This window comes from Mustela nigripes, chromosome 9, assembly GCF_022355385.1.
Source record: "Mustela nigripes isolate SB6536 chromosome 9, MUSNIG.SB6536, whole genome shotgun sequence".
Lineage (NCBI taxonomy): Eukaryota > Metazoa > Chordata > Mammalia > Carnivora > Mustelidae > Mustela > Mustela nigripes.
In genome coordinates this window covers 81,103,338-81,123,570 of record NC_081565.1, presented here as the reverse complement: position 1 = coordinate 81,123,570, position 20,233 = coordinate 81,103,338, and the positions used below count along the sequence as shown (strand labels likewise).

Below are 20,233 nucleotides of genomic sequence, written 5' to 3'. Positions count from 1 at the left end.
CAGTGAGCAGGTGCCCCTGCATGAGGTGGGGAGGGGCAGAGGGAGGGGAGAGAGAGACTCTCCAGCAGACTCCAAGTGGAGTGCAAAGCCCGACGTGGGGCTCCATCCCAGGACCCTGAGATCACGACCTGAGCCAAAATCAAGAGTCGGAGGCTTAACCGACTGAGCCACCCAGGCGCCCCAAAGTTTCTTTCTTGAAGTACTGAGAATGCTCCAAAATGGATCTTGGAGACAGTTGCACCAATACCGTAACTGTAACTGTGTTCGAAGCCATGTTGTAAGTGGCTGAATGGCGGTGTGTGAAGTTCAGTGCCTTTCCCCAGATCTTACCGCGCTGGGAGGGACCATGTTGGGTTTGTAACCACACTGTCTTTTTCAGGGTGCGGAGTACAGCATTATTATCATCTCCCTGTGAGTGGGATTGGCGCCCCAGCGGTGCCACCTGGCACAAGTTCTGTACGAAGCCCAGACGAGGGCCGGCGGACAGCGTGCTTTACCAGGTGCCTGCTTTTTTGGTTGCTGGCTTTCCTCCGTTTAAAGTTTGATGTAAATTATTTTACACCCTAGAAGTAGTCAAGGCCACCATTTTCAATGTTGCGGATAGAGAAATTGTTCAATATCAGAGAAAGTTGAATTGTCATGTCGTATTTACCCAGGAACAGAAACGTCATACCTGCATTTATGGTCTGAATTGATAGGTAAACTCTTGCCACAGTTGGGTGAGAGCTAAATAAAGTCCTTCCTGGCTAGAGCATACAAATCCAACTCTCGTGGTTCAGAATAAATGCCTGACAAGTTATTTTGGTGTCTGGGGTTATAGGTCTTTCTGGTAAGTCATGTTTTTTCTGTTATCTTTGAGGTAGCAGAATTATGTAACAACGGTAGGCACTTTGCTGAAAATATTAAAGACATGGGTTGCCCTGGCTTCTAAAGATTTAATTATGTACAAGCTTTTAGTAAAAGAATGAAGAGCGAGTATTATCTATTTACTGATTCAATTTTAAGTAGGAATTAAATGAGATTTACAAAGCATTACATTTTATTTTGACAGATGCTGGGTTGTATTTTTTCTTGGTTACACTTTAACCCCTGATTATAGGCCAGTCCGTGGTCCACAGAATGGGGTTGGAATTTTTTTCATGGGCTTGTTTCATAATTCCTGTCTGTTTAAGCTTAAAACCCCTGCCTGGGTGGCTCCTAGCTATGTGTCAGAGCTTGAGTTTAACCGAGTGTGAACGGCACACGCCAGGGTAGCAGATAGCAAATCTCAGTGTGCCTGCGCGTGCCTTAACGTTTCTGAGTGCAGATCCATTATCTGTGAAAGATGAGCATCAATATGATGGTAAAGGAGCTAACGTACGGCAGGAGCGAGGCACACACCAGGGTCTTTCTCGGAGTCTACATGTCCAAATGGGGACAACTTGCATGGGGAAGCCCTTGGTTTCCACTGAACTGACAGGGCTTGTGGTGGGTTTTGTTTGCTGAGATGTTCACTGCGGAGCTCTTAAAGTTTCCAAACGTAAGAAAACAGATTCTCTCTCTTTTTTTTTTAAGATTTTATTATTTATTTGACAGACAGAGGTCACAAGTAGACAGAGAGGCAGGCAGAAAGAGAGAGGAAGGGAAGCTGGCTTCGCTGCGGAGCAGAGAGGGGCTCGATCCCGGGACTCTGGGATCATGACCTGAGCTGAAGGCAGAGGCTTTAACCCACTGAGCCACCCAGGCGCCCCAAGAAAACAGATTCTTATGAAGACTCCTGCAGTTTTCCTGAAACTAGACTTCTGGGTCGTATCTATTGATTTAGTCGAATGAGTTGGAGGAGCAGGGTAGGGCGTGGCAAAGGTGGATGGTGCTGGCACTGAGTGTAGGAGGGCAGGTTCTCTGTGACTCCAGCAAGCCCCTCCTAATACACGCTTCCCTGGTTCTGATGCCCTGTACTAGTGACCACAGGTCCTTTGACGTCTTGCTCCAAAACTTAAGCTTGTAAAAACTTAAGCTTGGCTCCAAAGCTCTTTCCTGTGTAAAAACTTAAGCTTGGCTTTCTGGGATGACTTAGCCTCAGGTGAGCTTGGGTGGCAAGGATTTTTCCAAGAGCATCTCACATTACCTTAGTTTCCGATCCAGCAAACCTCTCCCCCCCCCCCCCCACTTCCTTCCTTCCTTAGAGCAGGGGAGGGAGAGCCTGTGGGCTGGGCTGGGCCAGAGGGAGAGAGGGAGTCGTAAGCTCTCTCTCCCGTTAGGCTCCATGCCCGGTGCGGAGCCTAGCATGGGGTGCACTTTCACAACTCTGAGATCATGACCTGAGCCAAAACCAAGAGCTGGACGCTTAACCAACAGAGCCATGCAGATGTCCTGAGTATGCATTTCTGACAAGTTCCCGGCCAGGCCATACTGGGTTTCTCTGCCTGATCTAGTTCTACCTTCCAGTTCCTGAAGTATTTTGCTTCTTGTTCTAAGTCTTGGGAAAGTATCTCTCCTTGTCACATTTGTTATGCTGAGCTAAAGCCATCAGAAGAGACGAATTAAAGTTTAACATACTATAAAGACTCTTTCAAAGCGTGTGACAGAGTTAATTGTTTTAGTTAATTAGATGTAAGATCTGAAGTTGACTTTTTGAATATCAGTAATTATATTTCAAATATCAGTATCAAATAGTAAGAATAATTATGATCACATAATTATGTATATTATGAAAATCAATACTTTAAAAAAATATCAATATAATTATGATTAAGTTGGGGGTGATTATGTCCAGGGTGTTTTGTCTAATCTAACTATACAATCAGATTACCTCCAAACAAACCAAAATTTGGCTGCACTGACAACTGCTATCACCAACCACTCTGTTGATAAAACCATGACAAAGTACCAAAAACTAGGGCTCAAGGATGACACCCCTTCCAAGCAGAAGTTAGTTGCAAATTCTTTTTCTCAGTCTTAACAGGCTAATAGGAAGGAATCATAAAATGAGCTGCGTCTAGGTTCCCCCACACGACTACAGCACCGGGGGCCAAAATCAGGCAGGACGCACGGCGGCATGGTTGCCGATTACAAGTAAGACAGAACTCCTAGCTGGGGAAGAGCCCTTACCCAAGTAAATTTCCTCAGGCCATGCACTGACTAGCCCATAGGGTACTTGCCACCGTGACTGGACCCCTCCGTGGCTGGAAGAGGTAGAGGAGAAAGTGTTATACAGAAGGGCAGGTGGCGGTGAGGAAAAGTGATAATAAGTACAGAGAATCCTTCTAAGAAATCTGGCTGTGAAAAGTAAGAGATAGATAGGGCTCTGGGCTGGAAAACGCCCAGTCATCTTCTAATCCCCAGGTTCTGGATTCCTTTAAACATGCAGGAGTATGATTAAATTTCGGCTTCGGGATTACTCATCCGTGTGCTGTACTTAACAATGTCCAGACATCTCACATTTCCAGAGATAGGCCAGATGGCCACCACTTCGTCTTGTTGATTTCACGAGTAAACCACGTGCTCTAATTTTTGTTTGGAAAACATGTCAGACTATAACTAAAGCATTCAAAAGTAAGAATAAACCCGCCTTATTTTTATTTTTCTTTCACTGAAGTGGTATACCAATTTCCCATGATGAAAGCTTGCTCCAGTTGCTAAAATAACAAAGTCTTTATAGATAAGTATTTGGAGCAGGACTCTTTCCTTTTAAATACTTCGGAAAATATGGAATTACTGTCTGGATTCTGACAAAACTCTTTGTCTGAATCTTTATTGATAAACAGTTAAGGTGTTTCAATCCCTGAATGCTGAAATAATTCCAAGTGATTCTACTCACAGTGCAAGTTTAAGGGTTAACACATTGTTTGCAAATGTTTCGGCTGTTTGAGCAGGACATTAAGAATAGGATAGCGGGGGTGCCCGGGTGGCTCAGTGGGTTAAGCCGCTGCCTTCGGCTCAGGTCATGATCTCAGGGTCCTGGGATCGAGTCCCGCATCGGGCTCTCTGTTCGGCAGGGAACCTGCTTCCCTCTCCCTCTCTCTCTCTGCCTGCCTCTCTGCCTACTTGTGATCTCTCTCTATCAAATAAATAAATAAAATCTTTAAAAAAAAAAAAAAGAATAGGATAGCGGGGGCGCCTGGGGGGCTCAGTGGGTTGAGCGTCTGCCTGCGGCTTAGGTCATGATCTAAGGGTCCTGGGATCCAGCCCTATATCTCCCTGCTTCAGGCCTGCTTCTCCCTCTCCCTCTCCTTGCCACTACCCCTGCTTGTGCTCTCTCTCTGTCTGTCAAATTAAAAAAAAAAAAAAATCTTTAAAAAAAAATAGCTATACTCAGATAAATTCTGTATGTATAAGTATTTCAAATTTTAACAACAAAAACAGCACATCATTTTGAAAAAAGACCCTTTCTTTCATGAATTTTAAATGTTTCATGTACTCAACTTCCCACAGTCAAGCAGGTAAGATAGAAAATGGAAGAATATCTTACCCAGAAACTCAAGAACCAGAAACTCCCAGGCTAGCAGCTTGGCGCCCTGGTCTCCAGGCCCCTGGGTTCCCAGGGAGCCTTGCAGAAACACGGCAGAAACAAACGCTAGAAGCCAGTAAAGCATCGGGTGACAGAGCACAGCTGTGCCTTCAGACAGGCCTGCGTTTCAGCAAGCCCCTGTTCTGCTACTTTTTACGTTGAACCTATGACCACTAGTTAGCTGTTTCGGACCTACCCACTGGGCAGGAGGGATGTGGGCAGCTTACCTAAACTCTCTGAGCCTCCGTTTTTTTATCTGTAGAATGGTGTTCTGGGTTGTATCGTGTCCCCTATAACATTCATATGTTGAAGTCCTGCCTCTCATTACCTCAGAATGTGACCTTATCTGGAGACAGGGTCGTCAAGTTAAAGTGAGGTCCTCAGGGTGGGCCCTAATCCAGTACAAGGGTATCTTTATAAAACGGGGGCTGTTTGGACACAAAGACAGACACACCCCGAGGCAAGACAGGTGTCTCCAAGTCAAGGAGAGATGCCCAGAACAGAGCGTTCCCTCACATCCCTAAGAAGGAAACTAGTCTGCTTCCAGCCTGATTTCAGCCTTCCAGCCTCCAGGGCCGAGACAGTAACTTCCCATTGTTGAAGCCAGCTGTTTTGAGGGCCTTCGTTCTGCAGCTCTGGGAAACCAATATGCTCTGGGAATATAATTAGATCTGCACCTCATAGGGTGGCTCTGAGACAATGCAGATAAAACATTCATCACCGTACCAACTACGGTGTAGTGAGCACTCCAAGAAACTGAAGGCTTTCATCATCACCACTACAGCTTGAGGCCTCACTTGATATCAGAATTACAGTGGGATTCTCACCACACACCATAGGCTCAGCACCTCCAAGCCCTGTGCTGTAGAGGCTCTGTTCCCCAAGTTCCTTTCCCCACGTTGTCCATGTGGCCAATGACTTTTCATCCTCACGTTACCTCTCAAGTATCATCTTCCCCAGGAGACTCCCCCCTCTCACCCTACAACGTAGTCACTGCCTCAGACCTTCTGTTGCCATCCACACAAGGGTGGATACAAGCCTCTTCCAGAGCAGTCCAGTTACTGATTCCAAGTTAGACTCCCAAGTCCCCCAGGGATGATGTATTCCTCTAAATTTCCCTCAGGTGGTGCTGGGTGAGATGCGCATTAAATGTTTGAGGAAACAATCGCTTCACCACAGGTAAGGAAATGGGCCGCATATACCATCTATGAACAAGCTCATGCTCTAAACCAGCTCTTTCTAGATTGACGGTTCTTGAAAGTGTGGTCTGGAAACCAAGTATGGGCTGGCTGGGAACTTGTTAGAAATGCATACACCCGGGCCTCACCCCACACTGACTGAAGCAGAAACTCCGGGGGTGACCCCGGAATCTGCTTTAACAAGCCCTCCCAGGAGTTTCTGATACCCTAAAGTGGGAGCACTACTGCTGTGGGTCTGTGCAGTTCAACAGGGGGAGGTTTGCTGTTGGTGGGAGCTCCCTACATAAGCTTTTTAAAAAAAATTCTATTTATTTATTTGCCAGAGAGAGAGAGAGAGAGAAAGTGTGCGCAAAGCTGGGGTAGTAGCAGGCAAAGCAGGCAGAGGGAGAAGCAGGCTCCCTGCTGAGCAAGGAGCCTGATGAGGGACTGGATCCCAGGACCGGGGTCATGAACTTAGAGGAAGGCAGAGGCTTCATCCACTGAGCCACCCATATAAGTATGCTTATAGACTGGGGAGCTTCTGGGGAGACAGAGGCAGAGGGGCTCCCAGGTGTGCAGAAGTAAAAGTTGTAAGTTTTCCCCTTCAGCTGGCCTTGCTAAGCCCGTGTTATGGGATGAGTCCATGATAACTCTGAGCGGCCAGACCCAGAGGTAAGGAGTGTCACAGATAGCATGGTCGGTTTAGGGCTGTTGTAACTGCCAATCTAGAGAGAACATGAACCAGGGTTTATTATAGAGTATTCATATTTTTTTAAATGGGAAATCTTTCTTTTTTCAAGATTTTATTTACTTATTTGTCAGAGAAAGAGAGAGAGCTCGTAAGCACAAGCAGGGGGAGCGGTAGGCAGAGGGAGAAGCAGGCTTCCCTGTTGAGCAGAGAGCCCGATGTGGGCCTCTATCCTAGGACCTTGGGATCATGACCTGAGCTGAATGCAGATTCTTAACCATCTGAGCCACCCAGGGGACCTGGGAAATCTTTTTAACAATATTAATGATAAGTTATAAAATATTTTGTATTATTCTTATACTTTGTATCTAAATAAATATAATTATAAATTAGATATTAAATTTACTAGTGTTTTATTAAATATTACTACTATGTAAAATTTATTTTACGTCCTTCCACTTCCCCCTTTTTTAAAAGATCTTATTTATTTGAGAGAGAAAGAGCACAAGCAGGAGGAGGGGCAGAGTGAGAGGGAAAAGCAGACTCCCCACTGAGTAGGGAGCCCGATGTAGGGCTCCATCCCTGGACCCTGAGATCAGGACCTGAGCAGAAGTCAGAGGCTTAACTGACTAAGTCATTCAGGTACCCCCTTCCATCCCTTTCTAAATAACACTGTCATTTGTTTAAATCTTTGCATCTATATTTTAATACACAAATGGTCCATTCACTCTGCTTAACCCATCTTACAGGTTACTAACTTACTATCTGCATCCTACATGTCTTATAAACTCTGCTAGGGTTTTACTTCCTCATTATCTATGTGAAATGAATCTTAGGCATTTCATCCACCCGTCCTCTATACCTCTGTACCAGTTTTGTCCTCTATACCAGTCTTTTTTTTTTTTTTTTAAGATTTTATTTATTTGAGGGGCGCCTGGGTGGCTCAGTGGGTTAAGCCGCTGCCTTCGGCTCAGGTCATGATCTCAGGGTCCTGGGATCGAGTCCCGCATCGGGCTCTCTGCTCAGCAGGGAGCCTGCTTCCTCCTCTCTCTCTCTGCCTGCCTCTCTGCCTACTTGTGATCTCTGCCTGTCAAATAAATAAAATCTTTAAAAAAAAAAAAAAAGATTTTATTTATTTGAGAGAGAGAGAGCACAGGCAGGGAGGAGGGACAAGCAGGCTCCCCTCCGAGCAGGGAAACTGATGCGGGGCTGGATCCCAGGACTGTGAGATCATAACCGGAGCCCAAGGTAGCCGTTCAACCAACTAAGCCATCCAGGTGCTACTCTATACCAGTTTTGTAATTTTAATTAATTAATTAATTATTTGACAGATAGATCACAAGTAGGCAGAGAGGCAGGCAGAGAGAGGAAGGGAAGCAAGCTCCCTGCTGAGCAGAGAGCCCGATGCGGGGCTCGATCCCAAGACCCTGGGACCATGACCTGAGCTGAAGGCAGAGGGTTTAACCCACTGAGCCACCCAGGCGCCCTATACCAGTTTTTAAAAAAAGAACTTTAAACAGGAGTATTTATTCAGCAAATTATAGTATATTCATACAAATGAAATATTATGCAGTTAGAAACATGATGACATAGATCTGTATTGCCATGAAAAGAGTGAAGCAATATTCGTATGTAGAAATAAAGGTAACAGAAGTGCATGCCTAGTATGGCCCCAGGTGTGCAAAGTGGTACATGATCCCCACATGCTTGTCTGCAGAGAGGCCCCTGGAAGGACACTCATCTCGTTTCTAATCATTTGCTCTGGATGGTCGTTCTATTCTGTTAATTTTTCTTCTTTTTGAGAGAGAGAGAGTATGTTGATGAAGTTCTAGAACCTAGGTGAGGTTTGGTGGGCTGAGGTCCAGAGCCGATGACCAAGAAAGAATTCTTGAGGCATCTTTGGTGCAAAATGGTGGCTTATTAAAGCACGGGGACAGGACCGGTGGGCAGAAAGAGCTGCTGCCCTGGGTTGTGAGGGATGGCAGGTTAAGTACCCTGACCCTGTGGTTAGCAGAAGGTGAGGGAAAGGGAGGTTTCAACGGAGTTTTCTTATGCTAAAGAGGGCACGTACAAGATGCCTCCAGGCTCTATCAATGCTGTCTTTTAGCAAGCCATTAACATCAAGATAGTTGGGAGATTCTTGTCTTGTAGGATTGTGATCTCTGTGGTCAGAGGAATGCTACACATATTACCGAGGGGAGCGGGTGGAGAGGGGGTGCAGGGTGCCAGCTTTTGCTTTGTCCTCAGCCAGCCTCCTACTGCCTCATCAATGTGACAGTGCACACGTGTGCACAAGCCAGGAGAGGGAGAGAGAGAATCTTTTTTTTTTAAAGATTTTATTTATTTAACAGACAGAGATCACAAGTAGGCAGAGAGGCAGGCAGAGAGAGGAGGAAGCAGGCTCCCCGCCGAGCAGAGAGCCTGGACCCTGGGATCATGACCTGAGCCGAAGGAGGAGGCTTTAACCCACTGAGCCACCCAGGCGCCCCGGGAGAGAGAGAATCTTAAGCACTCTCCACACTCTGGCAGAGCTCCAGCTCAGGACCCTGAGATCATGACCTGCGCCCAAGTCAGGAGCCTGATGCTTGACTGACTGAGCCCCCAGGCGCCTCGTGTTTTGCTAATGTTTTATGATCTCCTCTATGGTTTGGATAAATAAACAAGTATCATGTATATAAAAATAACTGAAATACGAATGATATGTGTATCTGCAAATGCATATATATGTAAATAACTACAACAAAGAGAATGATGGGACCAGATCCTTTCTTTTGTAAGCCAAAGACAGCATTTTGCAAATGGAGAGAATTATTTTCTGACGTTTTAAATGTTTCACCTGCCTTCAAAATGGTAATCTTCTTGTCTTGTGTCAGAGCATTAAAGCAATGTCCCTAGGGGCACCTGGGTGGCTTAGTCCCTTAAGCGGCTGCCTTCAGCTCAGGTCAGGATCCCAGCATCCTGAGATCTAGCCTTCACAGGGAGCCTGCTTCTCCCTCTCCTCTGCTGCTCCTCCTGCTTGTGCTCTCTTGCTCACTCTCTCCTTTTCTCTCTCAAATAAATAAATAAAATCTGAAAGAAAGAGAGAGAGGGAAAGAGAGAATGGGAAAGAAGGAAGGAAGGAAAGAAGAAAACCTCCCTGATAATGAACTTCACTTGGTGAGGGGCGGTGCTCAAAACATCTGTTCCCATGCCCCTTCTCAGACCCTCCAAATCAGCATGCCCGGGAGAGACCTGGGAGTCCTCCGGTAATGAGGAATTGAGCAGAAGTCCCACCGGAACATAAATGTCGTGCACCGCATCTTCAGCTTGGGTTGCGCGGCTCCTGGAAGTGCCTTTCCCAGGCCCGGAGTCCTTTGTTTCCAAGGCCTGCGCTAATTTATGACTGCCCTGGAAAACTATCTGCTTGCCGTGTTTTTCTAAGGCCCCTTTCAGGTCTGAGAATTCTCTGAAAATCTAGGAGACTCTCCAACAACTTTAATCTGTGCTGATCAGGGATACCGAATTCTTCAAACTGGAGGGTTCTGGTGATAATGTCTAAAAGCAATACCTGTGTCGCCAGAGGCCCCTCTGGTTCCCCGGGGGACCTGTGTCTCCTGCGACAGTCCCTTGGGCCTCTCTCACCTCAGGTTCCCTTCCTTGTCTAATGAGATGAGGGCCTTTTTACGCAGTCCAATTCTTAACCTAATAAAGTGTTTTTTCTTAAAGTACTTGTTTAGGGAAGGGGTGTGTGGAATGCCATTAGGTACCAGATTACATGTGTATCAAGGATTGTCACGAACTAGCTCATGGCTGGAGTCAGATGCATTGTGGCATTTACCTTTTTTCCTTTTTTTCTGGGCGGGAGGTGGGGAGAACTTTTTATTACTTTTGTGTACAGAAAATCCAACAGCATACACTCAGCCCAGTTTGGTGACCAGTTCTTTAGCCTTTGTCTTTTCCAACTTGGCGATGTGAGCTACCGACTTTGGACCCGGGATGTTGCCTCCCCAGGGATGACAGATGTCATTGTATCCATCATTGTCATCCGCCCTGATGGCTTCCACTGGCTCAGCCGGAGCTCCTCTGTCTTTCCAGTTAACCTGTGTGAAGGCAACAGTAGTGCAGGTCTTCCTGCCGGCCCTCGCCTGGCCTTCCCCAACTCTGTCCCCATGTCAGGACACAGGGCGGGTGGGAAGACAGCCAGCTCAGTGGGGTCCGCCGCAGGTACAGTCACTGCTGGCTGAGCTGTCTTGTTTTCCACCAAGGTGGGGACAGTATTAACCCCAGCTCAAAGGACAGGCAGCCTCTTAGTGGGGACCATCCCTTGGCCGGCAGCTTTCTGCTCCACCTGGGCCAACAGTCTCTGCTGCTTCTGTCCCCTTGTCTCTGGTCAGCATCTGTGGGCCGGTTTCAGCAGCTGAGTAGCTGTGTGGCGGTCCCCAGCCTGGGCGAACTGGTTCATGGCAGGAGGCACTTGGAGATGTTTACAGAGACTCGCCCTTTGCCTGCTGCAGCCAGGTGTGGTGGGGTGAGATGTCCCGTCTGATGCCAAAAGTCTTGGGCCTTTTCTCAAACAGGGGAGTGAGCACCATCTTGGCCTCCTGCTTCTTCACGACAGAGATCACTTTCTTCCCCTTAGCCTTCTTTCCTTTTGGCATCTTGGAGGAGAGAGCTGGGATGTTTACCTTTTTGCACAGGAAGAGTTTCCCAAACATGATTCCCCAGCACCTGGTTCAGCAAAAACCCTCCTGAGTTCTGTTAAAAGGAGCCATAAAGAAGACAGCAGTAGCCGCACCAAAACCCACTCAGCCCTGGTTGTCCCGCTGTGGTGGAGGCAGTGGACACGGCCTGGGGAGGATGGTTGTCCATCCAGCAGACCTGTGTCTGGAGTCTCCTCCGCTTTCCACTGGAAGGGACCTCAGGCGGTAGCTGTGTTCCCCTCGCCAAAGCAGAGTTTCTGCATCGGTAAAGCACGGCGGTGATACCAAATACACCACATACAGAGGCAGGTGCTCTGAGGACTTACATGAAGTGAGTTAAAATTGTTTTTGGAAGATGATGTGTTCAATCCATTTTTGTTTATCAGGGTTTCTGTGTTTTTTTTTTTTTTTAGGTTTTATTTATTTTTTATTTTTTTAATTTTTAAAATATTTTATTTATTTATTTGGGAGAGAGAGACACAGTGAGAGAGGGAACACAAGCAGAGGAGGCAGGAGAGGGAGATACAGGCTTCCCCCTGAGCAGGGAGCCTGATGTGGGGCTCAATCCCAGGACCCTGGGATCATGACTTGAGCCGAAGGCAGAGGCTCAACCCACTAAACACACCCAGGCACCCCTGCTGATCCTGTTTTTAACGGAGGATTAACAAGTGGATCTGTCCCTGGAAAGAGTGTGGATTTTGTATACTTTGCAGTATAAACAGAAGTTCAGTAAACCCCACCTGTGAGGCCCCAGGGTACCCTGCCAGGAGGGGAGGTTCCTCCAGGGTGGGGAGCACTCTCCCTGGCAGGACCTGTCTAGACCCAACTGTGCCTTGAAAGGATCTTCAAGGATCCTTCTAGGATCTCCAGGCCCAGAGCTGCATCGTGCCCTGTCTCGACCTTGTCCAGCAGGCTGAGTATACCTTGACCTTGCCTGCCGGCCTGAGCGCACTCAGACCATCCCTGTGTCGTGGGAGCCTGCACGGGAGCCTGGCATTACGTGGTCCGCCAGTTCTATCCGCAGCCCCAGGCCAGGGCCTCCTGAGACACGTCACCCCCCAGCCCGCAGCTGACTCTGAGGGGCACAGCCAATTCTTCAGTCAGTTTTGCAGCCGGCTCAACCCATCATGCCCAGAAACATTGCCAGGAGGGAGGAAACATCAGGAGGGAGACTGCGGTTTGGGATTTGTGCCAATGGCAGAAAGAGGAGAGCGTGAATTGAAAGCCACCATCCACTGAGAACTGAGGGTTTTCTCCCCCTAAAGTCTGGTGCTTTGATCACTTTGGCACTCACTCCTTTTCATCTTTTCATTGTAGTAACAACAACATCCCCGCCAATGTCTTGCCAATTTAGTAATAATAATAATAAAGGTAAAAAGGGTGAGCCGTGGCTATGGGGGTCCTTTGCTGTCTGGGGCTGTGGTTCCTCTGGAGGCTTCCCTTAGCCCAGCCACACCACCCCCGCCTTTTCACACCCCTGCCTCCCTCTCTGAAACGTCCGCTTCACGGTGAACAAGCACTCAGTTGGACCCCGTGTCCCCGCTTTAACTTAAATTTGACTCTCTCCTGAGGACATCCCTTTCTGTTGCGTCCTCTAGGGATGTTGCCTTCTTTAGAGAGAAAGAGAAACCTGAGCAGAAGCTGGCTCTGTGGTCCAGGCGGAGAAGCTCAAACAAAGGCTCGAGCGCAGAAGTGCGCTTGGCAGGGTCTGGAGAGCAACCTAGAACGGCCAGTGTGACTCCGGGATGAGAGCCTGGGAGAGAGCAGGACGAGCTGCGTTTGGAGCCTGCAGCCTGTTCAGTTCGACTTGAAGGCTGTCTTAGGCAGCATGTGCTCTGTAACAAAATGCCATAGACGGGGTGGGGTTTTTTTTCTCACAGTTCTGGGGACTACAAGTCCAAGATCAAGGTGCTGACAGATTTGGTTCTTGGTGGGGGTCCTCCTCCATGTGTGCTCACATGGTCTTTCCTAGGACCAGGAGCCTGGAGAGAGAGCTCTCTCTTCCTCTTACAAGACCACAGATCTCATGATGAGGGGCCTACTCTCATGGCCTGATCTAAACCGATATCACCACCTCCAGATATCACCACATTGGACGTTAGGGCTTCAACTCCTTTGGGGGGCTGGGAGGGACACAAACATTCGGCCATAGCGCAGGCAATAACAGGAAGTCTGGATCGGCGACATTTGGAGGGTTTAAAGGATAGACCTAGGAGATCTGATTTGCCTCATGAAAAGATCATTCTGGCTGTTGGGGAAGATTGGGAGAGGCAAGGTTAAATACAGGGAGATAACAAAGAGGCAAGTCCTGGAGGAAGAGAAAGTTTCTAATATTAAAACATAATTTTTTTAAAAAAAGATTATTTATTTGAGAGAGAGAGAGTATGAGCTCGTGAGAGCACATGATTGCGGAGGGCAGAGGGAGAGGGAGAGAGAGAATCTCAAGCAGTCTCCCCTGCTCAGCATGGGGCCCAACTCAGGGCTCAGATGCTCAACTCTGTTATCGTGACTGAGCCGAAATCAAGAATCAGATGCTTGGGTGCCTGGGTGGCTCAGTGGGTTAAAGCCTCTCCTTCAGCTCGGGTCTAATGGTCCTGGGATCCAGCCCCGCATTGGGCTCTCTGCTCGGCAGGAAGCCTGCTTCCCCCTCTCTCTCTGCCTGCCTCTCTGCCTGCTTGTAATCTCTCTCTGTCAAATAAAAAAATAAAATCTTACAAAAAAAAAAAAAAAGAATCAGATGCTTAACTGAGTCACCCAGGCACCTCAAACATGTAATTTTTTTATCCATTAAAATATTAATCTCTTGGGGCATCTGGGTGGCTCAGTGGATTAAAGCCTCTGCCTTTGGCTCAGGTCATGATCTCAGGGTCCTGGGATCGAGCCCCACACCGGCTCTCTGCTCAGCAGGGTACTGCCCCCCCCCCCCGCGCCTACCTGTGATTTCTGTGTCAAATAAATAAATAAAATCTTTAAAAAATATATTAATCTCTTGGGGAGCTTGGGTGGCTCAGTCATTAAGCGTCTGCCTTTGGCTTAGGTCATGATCCCAGGGTCCTGGGACGGAGACCCTGCACTGGGCTCTCTGCTCAGCCGGAAGCCTGCTTCTCTCTCTCCCACTCCCCCTGCTTGTGTTCCCTCTCTCACTGTGTCTCTCTCTGCCAGATAAATAAATAAAATCTTTAACAACAACAAAGAAATATTAATCTCTTAATGTTTTAGAAATGTCTCTGGAAACTCACCGCTAAAGATTGGCTTAGGTTAGTCTTTACTCTTCAGATGATCTTTTGGAGATAAATATGTTGAAGAAATATCCTGTATTTTTGTTCTATTCAATTTTCTTTTTTTTCCCTGTCAAACAGAATTTTATTTACTATTTTTAAATTAAAATAGCACTGTAGTAAGTTCTCATTTTTGTTTAAATTATTCTGGTCTCTGGGGGTAGTTTTATAGCTAGCCATTTATCTATATCTGCATATATCTGGAATTCACCTAATGTTGAAGCTGGTTATTAGGATTTTAGATGATTTTTACATTTCTTTGTGCTTTTTTTTTTTTTTAAAGATTTTATTTATTTATCAGAGAGAGAGAAGGGAAGAGAGCGAGCACAGGCAGACAGAATGGCAGGCAGAGGCAGAGGGAGAAGCAGGCTCCCCGCTGAGCAAGGAGCGCGATGTGGGACTCGATCCCAGGATGCTGGGATCATGACCTGAGCCGAAGGCAGCTGCTTAACCAACTGAGCCACCCAGGCGTCCCTCTTTGTGCTTTTTTGAACTACTTTGAATGCTTTATAATGAGCATCTTTTTTTTTTTTTCCCCACCAAAAACTCACTGGTATAAAAAATGAACAACTGAAAATAGTTTTCTTGACCATGGAACAATATAAAGAGTGTTCCACCCAGTTTCCTGAACAGAAAAATGGCTGTGTGAATATTAGCATTGCCCTTTGTGACACTAACATGTGGATAAATGAACATTTTGGAAAGTGGCAAAAGGGAGACAGCTTTCTGCTCTTCCTACATAATATTAAGATATGGGAACAATCCTGAAGACAGGGACTCTGCAAAGTGCTTATCAGTGAACTAGAAACATAGTGTTTCCAAAGGTAAAGCAAGAATCTTGAGTTGCCCAAAAGGTTGAGGTGAACCTTTCTTGTGGATTATCATGCACTCATCTTTTCATTGGTGGGATTCTAAGTGCTGGAGGCTACCTTGAAAATAATTTGCTCTCTCTGCAATGTGTACAAATCTATGACTATTACACTTGAAGTGGACTTTGTTCCATATTATCACATTTATATAAGCTCATCGTAGATCTAGATGAGGACAATCTCAATCCTAACTCTGTTTTTCTGTGGGGTTTGGCGGTCATGAGAGAATATGTGGTACTAGGCATGGTTCCATACCAGGTGCTTTCACTAGAAACTTAGGAGTTGGGATACCTAGGGTAGCTAGTCACCCTTATCCTCTCCTGCACCCCCCCCCCCCCCAAAGAGAAGACTTTAACAAACTTTGAAAGTGAACAAGAGTGGTATTAAATAAGAAAAAGTGAAGGCATGAAGTGCAGAGCAGAACTTTCCATGCCTTTCTCCTGGATGTTACTTTAGGGCCGGTGGCAGGTGCTGATGGAAGGAGTCTTCTCAGTGAACATGCACGGTGAGTGGGATGGCTGTTTGTGGACTGAGGAGGGTGGGGGAGACCAGCAGAGAAGAGGCCCCTGGAGGGGAGGGGAGGGCAGGCCAGGCATTTCTCCTGACAGGTGCCCCTCCCTGCGGCAGAGTGTTAACCGCGGCCTCTGCACATTAGTCATAGCGTACTTGGGCAACTCTCCCGTGCTCTCATCATTTGTTTACTTGGTTATGTCTTTATCACACTGTGAGCCAGGCCCCCAGTATATAGCATCTTTGTCTTCTCCGTATGTGCCCCAGGGTACGTGCGAGGTGTTCAGGAAATGTTTGTTGCGGAAAAGTGCCTCCAAGATTGCAGTCAGCCTTTCTGTGTAGAGGCCGACTAAACTGCTCAGTTACCCTGTCAGCTTTTCTATGTCGGATCCCTTTATTCCCACTTAATGACACTTCATAACTGTGCTACAAATAGATGTGTATATATACACATATACGTGTGTGTCTCTATGTCTGTGTGTGTGTGTGTGTGTGTGTATCCAAATCTTAACATTCTTCAGGAAATTTGATGAAAACTGTTTAGTTAATTACATTGATTTGAGGTCTTCTGACGAATTTGTTATAAAGATCTTGTACATTGTAATGCATACTGAAAAGTATTGAAAAACTGTCCCTTACACAAACAGCATGGTACCAACAATATACAGTTGGAAAAGAGAAAGACGCAGTCCTATCCTGTCATCAGATCATGTTCCCATCTGGTTTCCAATTCATTTATATGGTTTTCGTAGTTTCTTCGTTGTCATCGTAGGGTAGATAAGATTGTGTTCTTTTTCATTGGTTTTTATATCATTATTCTCCTTGTTGCCAGACAGACTTGTAATTTTAAACGATTGCCTGCTATACCAATTCGGTCGATCTGCTGTAATTCAGGAGCCCTCTCTTGTTGGACATTGATGGTTTCCATCCTTTGTTATCATGACTTAGTGTCCAGTGAAGTGCCTCACCTCCCAGTCAGCCACGGGAGTCTGACATCCAGTCTCATCTTCCCACAGAAACAGCTCCGGCCACGACGAGACTGGTTCTCTTCTTGGTGAGCATCTTCTGTTCTTACTTTAACTGACCTCCTCATTGGTGCCTGCTCTTGGCTAGTCTCCCCTGCTTGAAATTCACTCTTCCTTTGACTTTGTGGATACTGCTCTAGAGAGGTTTTTCTTCCCTTTTCCTCTTTGGGCTCTGCTCAGGGGATTTGAGCTTACCCCCTAATATTGGCATTTCCAGAGATGGATTCTATCTTTTTTTTTTTTAAAGATTTTTATTTATTTATTTGACAGAGAGAGAGATCACAAGCAGGCAGAGAGGCAGGCAGAGAGAGAGGAAGGGAAGCAGGCTCCCCGTTGACCAGAGAGCCCGATGTGGTGCTCGATCCCAGGACCCCGGGATCATGACCTGAGACGAAGGCAGAGGCTTAACCCACTGAGCCACCCAGGTGCCCTGGATCCTATCTGTTTTTTTTGCCTGTCATAATAAAGGTTATTATGAAAACAGACTGCATGGGTCCTATCTTTAATCCTCTGCTGCTTCCATCTACGTAGTGTCTCTAGAGAATCTCACTTCCCCCCCCCGACTTCAGCTTTCTTGATACAAGAACAATTCTCAGATCTCTTCCTCCACCCCAGAGCTCTCTACCCAAGGACTCATCAGTGACTAGTGCCGAGCACTCCACCTGCATGACCCACAGCCTTTGAAACTCAGTCAGTCCTTAACTAAACTCACCATCTTTCCTCAGGCCTCTCCCAAGATCTGCTCCCACTCCTGCATTCTCCGCTATAGATACCATCATCTACTTAGTTAAGCCAGAAACCCGAAGAGTCACCTTAGACTCACTTCCCTCTTCCTTACATCGTTTGTTATCAGGCAGTCAACCAACCTGCTGATTACACTCCCTTAGTTTCTGAGAAGTGGCTCCTTTTGGTCTAACACTGCTCGATAGCCATGTCATCTCTCACCTGCCTTCCCACAGAAAAATGCATTTTTTTGCTGGTCTTTTCATGCTTACTGACACCCCTCACCCCACTCCCACCAGCCACATTCATTTTCCTCCAGAAGCTGACAGAGTGATCTTTATAAAATGCCAGTCTAATCCCACTTCTACGGTGTTCACTGGACAATACAGCCACTGCCTGCCTGGGCAACCTCACTTTCTGGCCCTGAAGAGCAAGTCTGTGTCCCTTCGTTCCTTGTTTCTCCATTTGTATTTATTACCCTCACCTGGAAAGCTTTCCCCCTCCTTTCTGTCTCAAAAACTCATTCCTGTAACCAACCCCACGTCTGGAAAGCCTTCTCTGAACCCCATCTGGGTGAAGAACCCCTCCCCAAAGTCCCCTGAGTTTTCCAGAAACCCCAGCACTTACAGTTTTTTATTACTGAGTGTCTGCTGTAATGGACTGAGATCCCCAGAGTGGGAGCCTAAGTCTTTTATCAGGGGGTTTGGCTTGATAGAAGCGGTTCAGTGATCGTTTGATAGCATTTCTTTGGAGAAACAAATTCTGGGAGTGGGGTTGAAATATGCAACCCACATGTGAAAGATATGTACTGTTAATTCCTTCTCCACGAAGTTTATTTATAACTGCCACCAGCAATGCTAATGTACTAACTGAACCATGTTTTTCAACAACTATTTATTGTTAATCTGTGGCAGGCACTGTGGCTGAAGTAGAGTATTTCCAGTATAAGACTATTTTAGTATTTGGAGCAGTGTAGTCCAATAGAGCTTTGTGCAGTGGTAGAAACACTCTATGTCTGTGCTGTCCAGGATGGTAGCCATTAGCTGCAGGTAGCTGCTGAGCACTAGAAATGTGACTAATGTGACTAAGAAACTGAAATTGTCATTTCCTTTAATTTTAGTTAATTTAAAATGAAATGTATTAAATACCTACACGTGGGAAGTGGTTATCATACTGGACAGTGCATCTCTAGAGAGAAAAAGGAAATCCATTCAGCAGATGTTAGTACTACATTCTGGATTCCTTTCTTCCTCTTTAAATGCTAATGAAAGCTCACATCACTAAGGTGTGACCAGTTCACAAAGGCTAGCACTGTTATTGTTTGGCGGCACTACCTAATTTGGGAAACATTTTTTAAATCGGTGCTTAGGTCAGGAGAGTAACACCTGACAGCAGGAATACTACCCAAACATCTAGGTCTGGAGGCTTGAAGCGATGTGGGAAATGTTACTCACAGGGCTTTTCATCCAGAGGCATACACTTAGCTACCCCAAAGGAGTCCAGAAGCCTAACACTTTCAGAGCGGCATCTGTTGGACTTGTTTTTCCACATAAACTGCCAAGCTTGTTTTGATTAGGCAGGAAGTGAAGCAATTTTGCAGGGAGAGAGCCCAGCATCTGCATCTCGTCAGCGGGTTAGACCAGACCTTTTACCTCTTACCTTCTACTTGTGAGCCTCGGCGGAGTTTTGCTTTAAGGGAAAGCAATTTTAAGGGAAGAGCAGGGAGGTTCTCTTAGATTTCAAACCCTAAATTATTTATATTATATACATATTATATATATATATATATTTTTTTTTTTTTAAAGATTTTATTTATTTGACAGAGAGAGAGAACACAGGCCGGTGTGGGGGCGGGAGAGGGAGAAGCAGGCTTCCCCGGGGCAGGGAGCCAGATCTCAGGACCCTGGGATCATGACCTGAGCAGAAGACAGACGCTTAACATCTGAGCCACCCAGGCGCCCCCCAAATTATATTTTTAATCAGTGTACTTGTTTTGAGTCTCCGAATAATTTACATGCCCCTACAGTGAGGAAACTTTTACTTCTCTTATGCAGTTCTTTGTACATAGACCTCTAAAAGGAGTAAACGTACTTAGTCGAATTAAGTAGTAAATCCCACTGGATAAACACTTGTGACCTACAGTTGCCTTTTAAGCTGACGATGAGAGGTGTTCGTCTTTTTATTGGAGTTGTTGGAAATGTGTCAAAGAGATAACCTCCAGTATTTCTTCCTCGAAGTCATGTTTTATTTAACACGAACATCCCAACACCCTCGGAATTCGGGTCATCAGGTGCTGAGCTGAGAAATGTGGGGTACAGTGCCGCGTACGTGCTGGCTGGCTGGGCAGGCCTCTAGGCAGGGCAGAAAACTTTGGGGTTTCCCCTCTTGTTCCTCTCGGAAGAGAGCTAAAGAGGCGCCGCAAATCTCTCCAAAAAGTGTTCCTGCCGGATGCGCAAGCGACCTCAAAGGCAGAGCCTCGGGACAGGCCGGCCGCAAGCTGCCTGCGGCTGGCCCAGCGCTTCCCCGCGCGCCCCCGGAGCCGGAGCCCGACCCGCCGGCCTAGTGCGCGCCGCGGAGCGAACCATCGCGCCGCCTGGGGCGGGGGGCAGGGCGTGGGGGCCGCGGGTCGCTCGCACCTCGGGGTCCCCCTGCCGCCGCCGCCGCCGGCCCCTCCCGCTCCTGCCGGAAGTCGTCTGTGGAGCGGCCGGTCGCGGGGGCGCCGGGGATTGGCCCTGCGAGCCCTCCCCGCACCCCCCGGCCGCGCGGGGGTGGTAGCGGCCCGTTTGAGAGTTTC

General features: G+C 47.0%; 1 protein-coding gene, 1 long non-coding RNA gene and 1 pseudogene across 4 annotated transcripts in view; 2 read left to right on the top strand and 1 right to left on the bottom strand.

Annotated features, from left to right (window-relative positions):
- TJP2 (tight junction protein 2) overlaps positions 1-20,233 on the top strand; it is a 121,014-nt gene that overhangs the window by 25,675 nt on the left and 75,106 nt on the right. The window contains exons 1-2 of one of the 3 annotated variants that reach the window (XM_059411904.1): positions 380-500; positions 5,613-5,668. The exons of 1 other annotated variant lie outside the window; for it this stretch is intronic. In XM_059411904.1, coding sequence (XP_059267887.1) covers positions 5,639-5,668 — 30 coding nt within the window. In that variant the 5' untranslated portion in view covers positions 380-500; positions 5,613-5,638. Of the gene's footprint in view, positions 1-379; positions 501-5,612; positions 5,669-20,233 lie in introns of those variants that run through there. One more of the 3 variants, XM_059411905.1, reaches the window with a different exon arrangement.
- Positions 10,252-10,992, bottom strand: LOC132025183 (large ribosomal subunit protein eL8-like; annotated as a pseudogene).
- LOC132024837 (uncharacterized) lies at positions 15,666-17,190 on the top strand. Its single transcript, XR_009406327.1, has 3 exons — positions 15,666-15,686; positions 16,708-16,745; positions 16,987-17,190. It is a non-coding gene; the product is annotated as an uncharacterized LOC132024837 (long non-coding RNA).